The sequence below is a fragment of the Dendrobium catenatum genome, unplaced genomic scaffold (genome assembly GCF_001605985.2).
Source record: "Dendrobium catenatum unplaced genomic scaffold, ASM160598v2 fragScaff_scaffold_1209, whole genome shotgun sequence".
Lineage (NCBI taxonomy): Eukaryota > Viridiplantae > Streptophyta > Magnoliopsida > Asparagales > Orchidaceae > Dendrobium > Dendrobium catenatum.
Window position 1 is genome coordinate 363,535 of NW_021319671.1, and position 5,243 is coordinate 368,777.

The 5,243-nt window shown below is 37.2% G+C and overlaps 1 protein-coding gene across 1 annotated transcript; it reads left to right on the forward strand.

The window, feature by feature from the left end:
* The first annotated feature begins 339 nt into the window (after positions 1–339).
* On the forward strand, positions 340–5,039 carry LOC110101552 (phosphatidylinositol 4-phosphate 5-kinase 2). Its single transcript, XM_020829486.2, has 7 exons — positions 340–1,445; positions 1,523–1,690; positions 1,825–1,990; positions 2,147–2,257; positions 2,374–2,567; positions 2,647–2,781; positions 4,450–5,039. The coding sequence occupies exons 1-7, from the start codon at positions 388–390 to the stop codon at positions 4,730–4,732; spliced, it is 2,115 nt and encodes a 704-aa protein (XP_020685145.1). The 5' UTR covers positions 340–387; the 3' UTR covers positions 4,733–5,039.
* The last annotated feature ends 204 nt before the right edge of the window (positions 5,040–5,243 follow it).

The following is a 5,243-nucleotide window of genomic DNA, read 5'->3' on the forward strand; positions in this document are numbered from 1 at the left end:
AAATAATCTTTTAATTATAGAAATTTAAAATAACTGTAAAATAAAAATATTCCAAATAAATTATTTTTTTACCATAAATATAGTCAAAAAATTGTTCTAAAAAATATCCTAGTTTGTAATAAGTTTTATTTTATCTGCGATAATTTTTTATTTTAATTTATGGTATATATATATATATATAATTTAAATATGAAAAATATAAATACATTAAAAGTTAAGGGTATATATGTAAATTCCTCTTAATTGACATCTAAACGTTCCCGTCGTATTCCAGTCTTCTTCCAGTTCTTGTTTACTGCTCACTTGTATGGGTCAAACGTAAGTAGAAGCCGATCGGAATATATAATGCAGAGCCTGACCGGAGGCGTTCGCGGAAGTTTCTAGAGAATGCGGCCGCAGGTGATTGCCGACGAGGGAGACGACGGTGCTTCTCCGCCGACGGCCGCTATGAAAAGCAGATCGCCGGGCGGCGTCTGCGGCGGCGGATGGAGAGTGACCCCAACGATGGATAACACGGAGGAAACGGCCGGTGTTGCAGTGGTGGAAGTAGAGAAGCTTTTCCCAAATGGCGACATCTACAGCGGTGAGTTCGTGGCGAACGTTCCACACGGCCGCGGGAAGTTCATCTGGATCGACGGCTGCATGTACGAAGGCGAGTGGCGGAATGGGAACGCCGCTGGAACGGGAAAGTTCTCCTGGCCTTCGGGCGCGAACTATAATGGAGAGTTCAAGGGAGGGAGGAGGGAGGGGTACGGAACCTTCATTGGCGCCAATGGAGATTCATATCAGGGATCGTGGAGTGCCGATCGGAAGCAAGGATACGGGAAGAAATCGTATGTGAATGGAGATTTCTATGAAGGGCAGTGGAGACGGGATCTCCAGGAAGGGCAGGGGCGATACCTGTGGAGCAACAAGGCTCAATACGTTGGTGAGTGGCACAATGGGATGATCTCCGGCCGAGGAGTGCTTATCTTGGCTAATGGAAACATGTACGATGGTCGCTGGGAGAATGGTGTGCCTAAAAGGAGTGGCGTCTTTGCTTGGCCGGATTGCAGCTGTTATTTGGGAAGCTGGATTAACGATCCCAGGAGTCAGCAGCAGATCAACGGCGTATCGTGCACAGCTTCCCTGGCGTCAAGTGAGCGACCATTAGCAGATTGGGCTTTTCCGAGGAGCAGCGAAGGGGCGAATGACATCTCATTAATCTGCTTGAGGGAGTCTGATGGCGAGGCAGGGGACATCAACTGCGAAGTTATGGACACCATGAATACCTCCATGCTTTACGAGAATGGGTCGGAGTTTGGTGAGGGGGTCGAAGTTTCTGGGAAGCTTCAGTTGCGGAGTAATTGTTGTTTAACCACGGGTGAGGTGAAGAAGCCGTGGCAAACAATATCGAAGGGGCATAAGAGCTACGATCTGGTGCTTAAACTTCAATTAGGCATCAGGTACTGTTATATGCTATGGATTACCTTGTTATTTTGTACATACAATTCAATGCTTTCTGATTTGTCTTAAACTACAGATTTTCTGTAGTCAAACCTTCTTCTAAGCAGTCAATGAAGCTCTGGCCAAGCGATTTTAATCCACGAGAGAAGTTTTGGACTAGGTTTCCACCCGAGGGATCGAAGATTACACATCCACACCACTCTTCAGAGTTCAGATGGAAGGACTACTGCCCTAAGGTCTTCAGGTACAAAGTCGTATTGACGCCTTGCATGTGACTTTGATTTTTCATGGATTGCTTTTGTCTTCTGATCAATGTTTTTTTTCCAATTTGCTTATCTGACTTTTGGTAGAAATAATTTCTTTGGCATCTGTTTGTAGAGATCTGAGGAAATTGTTTGGTGTGGATCCAGCGGATTATGTAAATGCCATTTGCGGTACTGATTATCTTACAGAGCTATCTTCCCCTGGCAAAAGTGGGAGTTTGTTCTTCCTGACTCAGGATGATCGTTTCATCATAAAAACAGTGAGAAAGTGTGAAGTAAAGGTTAGGCACTTAGTTTTTCCTAATAGCTTCTTTTATTTTGTGGGAGCTACTAATTAAAAAGATTGCTCTGCATCCAGTTTTTCTCACTGTCTGAGTAATGGGAAAATGCCATTCAACATCTGTTCTGACTGAATATTACTTTATTAACTTGTACAGATTCTTATTAGGATGTTATTGAATTATTACCAACATGTTTGCAAGTATGAGAATTCTCTCCTCACAAAGTTCTATGGCGTGCATTGTGTAAAGCCCATTGGAGGACATAAGGTTCAAAGATGCCCTAAATTAGTTAAAAGTCATCTGCTGTTTCCTCTTTGTGCCCATGTTGCACAGACAGAATTTTTCTTTTTTGTCTCTTACAACTAGAAATGTCGTATTTTTAGGTTCGTTTCATTGTGATGGGCAACCTACTCTGCTCAGAGTATGGAATTCATAGGCGGTTTGACCTGAAAGGCTCATCTCATGGCAGAACTATTCAAAAGAGGGAGGAAGAGATAGATGAAACCTCTACTTTGAAGGATCTGGATCTTAACTTTGTATTCCACCTACAAAAGCCTTGGTTCAAGAACATTATGTGGTATGATAGCCTTTGGCTGCATTTTAGTTTCAGAGTTTTATGGCTTGATTTTGTTTCTCTAATGATTTATTTCCTTTAGGCAAATTGAGCGAGATTGTGAATTTCTGGAAGCAGAGGGCATAATGGATTATAGTCTTTTAGTAGGATTTCATTTCAGTGATGATTTATCTGATTCTAAGATGGAAACATGCCCTGCTAGATACATGGATGGTCGGTATGTTTTAAACCTATCTGTTTTTTATTTGTTTTTCTTTTATTGGGTCATTTGTCTTTTGATATGAAGACGATTTTATTATATACCTTTTTTTTTCCTTAATGTTCTTACCATTCGGCACAGAACTGGTCAGTTGAACATAGAAGTTGAACCTTCAGCCATTTGTATACACCAATTAGTGGCTTCCGAGGAAGAAACTGACTAAGAAAAAATAAGACCCTCCCCATCCAAAATCAAGAGATATCGTTTAGTATTTTCTTTCATTGTTTTTTCCTCACAGAACCAGCCTTAGTAGCTCTTCATGTTTTCTGACGTTGCGCTTTGTGTTTTGATTTGTTTCTTTATCAAAGCTGCAAAAAAGCATTACTTGATCACTTGTATGAATGGCATTGGGTGGTATTATTGCTTTTTTCAATAGCTCATGCTTTTGTAGGTCTATTGTGTGACGCTTCAGAATTTAATTTGGAAGAATTATTCTTTTATTTTTGAATAAGCAATAACTAGAGCTATCTAATTTCATATATTTGTCATAAACAATGAAAATAAATTCTATAATTCAAAATATCAATATATACATTTGTATTATTATTGCTCCCAAAAATCATGTAAACTACTCATGATATATATATAGTCATATCACAATTACTCTATCCTGATTATAAAAGATTTACTAAAACAAAAATGAACATAACTTGAAGAATTCTGATCAGTCTCACTCCTGCTCTGTTACTCTGACCTGAAATTACTTAACCACTTATAATAATCTCAAGAGTCTAACAAATAATTAAATCCTATAACTGAACTCAATGCACGGCAAAGGAGCAATTTGTATGTCAGCAATTAAATCACAGTAGTAGTAACACAAGACCATGAATCAGTGTAGAAATAGTAAAGCTCACATGCAGTAGTAGTTGAATTTATAAATAATAAAATAGTACTGTATAGAAGCCAGTAAAACCGTACAGTAGGGAAATTAGTAAACTAGTACGGGTGTCGAATCACTCAATCTCAACAAGAAATTTAGGGTTTATGTGGGTTTGAGTTGAGGAAATTCTGAAGAAATTTGATGTGTCATTGTTATTGTGCATCCACTTCACCCACCTCCCTCTCTCTCTCTCTCCCAAAATAATTGGTAGTAGAGCAGTATGCCTAAGCTCCACCTTTGATAACCGAGCTAGATCATTATTATCATGGTTGATACCCTTAATTGTTGAACCAAGTGCTCTAATAATTAGTATCAAATCTTGGTATTTTTTATTATCTTTTTTTGCTCGACACTCTAGAGTTGATCCCCCTTGTTCATTTTTTTACATTTTAGTGCCTTAATAAACACAAAATTAAGCGATCCTCATATTCATCTAGTTGAGATGACCTCGCAATTTGCCTCAACGAAATTTCTAATCAATTTCAACTTGAATTCATGTGATTTTGATCCTCTTCAATTCTTCTAATCCATCCACATAATCTCAACTATAAATTTGTTGAAAATAGAGCTTGGATGATTGCCTGATCGATTTCTTAGATGTTTTAGAACTCTTATATTTATTCGGAGATGGATGTAATATAAAAAAAATAACATCTCAAAATAAATTATGAAGCTTTAGAATTCTTTCTGATCAAATTTTGATCTAAACATTCTGATTCTTCTTCTTTTTTTTTTAAATATAGAGAGGATCTGATTCAGCTGGGCGCAAACGTGCCTGCCAGAGCTGAGCATGTTTATCAAGGAAGCAACTTTGAACACTTACCTTCTGCAGGTGACAAATTTTACAAAGTGGTCCTATATTTTGGAATAATTGACATCCTTCGTGACTATAATTTCAGCAAGAAATTAGAACACGCTTATAAATCTTTGCAAGTTGATCCCTCCTCCATCTCAGCTGTGGAGCCAAACCTCTACTCCAGAAGATTTCGTGATTTCATCAGCAGAGTCTTTGTGGAAGATGATTGATCTCAAAGTAAGTGAACTATGCACTTTTTTTTGTTGGTCAATCTAATGAAATACAAACGCAGAGAGATTTAATGGAAAAAAAATTGGCTCAGGATATTTGTATGATGTATTTCGAAACCATTAGATTTACTTTGAGATAAGTGTAGTATATATACATTAATTTTTTTTATATTGCACTCATCTCAGAGCAAATACGAAATGATTTTGATGCTCATCCTATATCCTAACCCAATTTTGTTTTCCAAAATAAGAATTGTTGTAAATATTATGATTAAATTTGATTATGGTGTGTTTTAAAATTCTTGATTTGTTATAAGATGAGTATAATTCATGAATAATTAATAAATTCTTATATTATGTTTAAATATTTCTAAAGTTGTTTTGATCAAATTTTATTGGGAATGTCTAAAATAGCCTTTCTAGATATTTTTTGTAATTTGCCTTGAACGCCCGCTAAGTTATTTTTTTGTTTGGATTTTGGGATCAATTAAGATAAAACTTACATGCATCA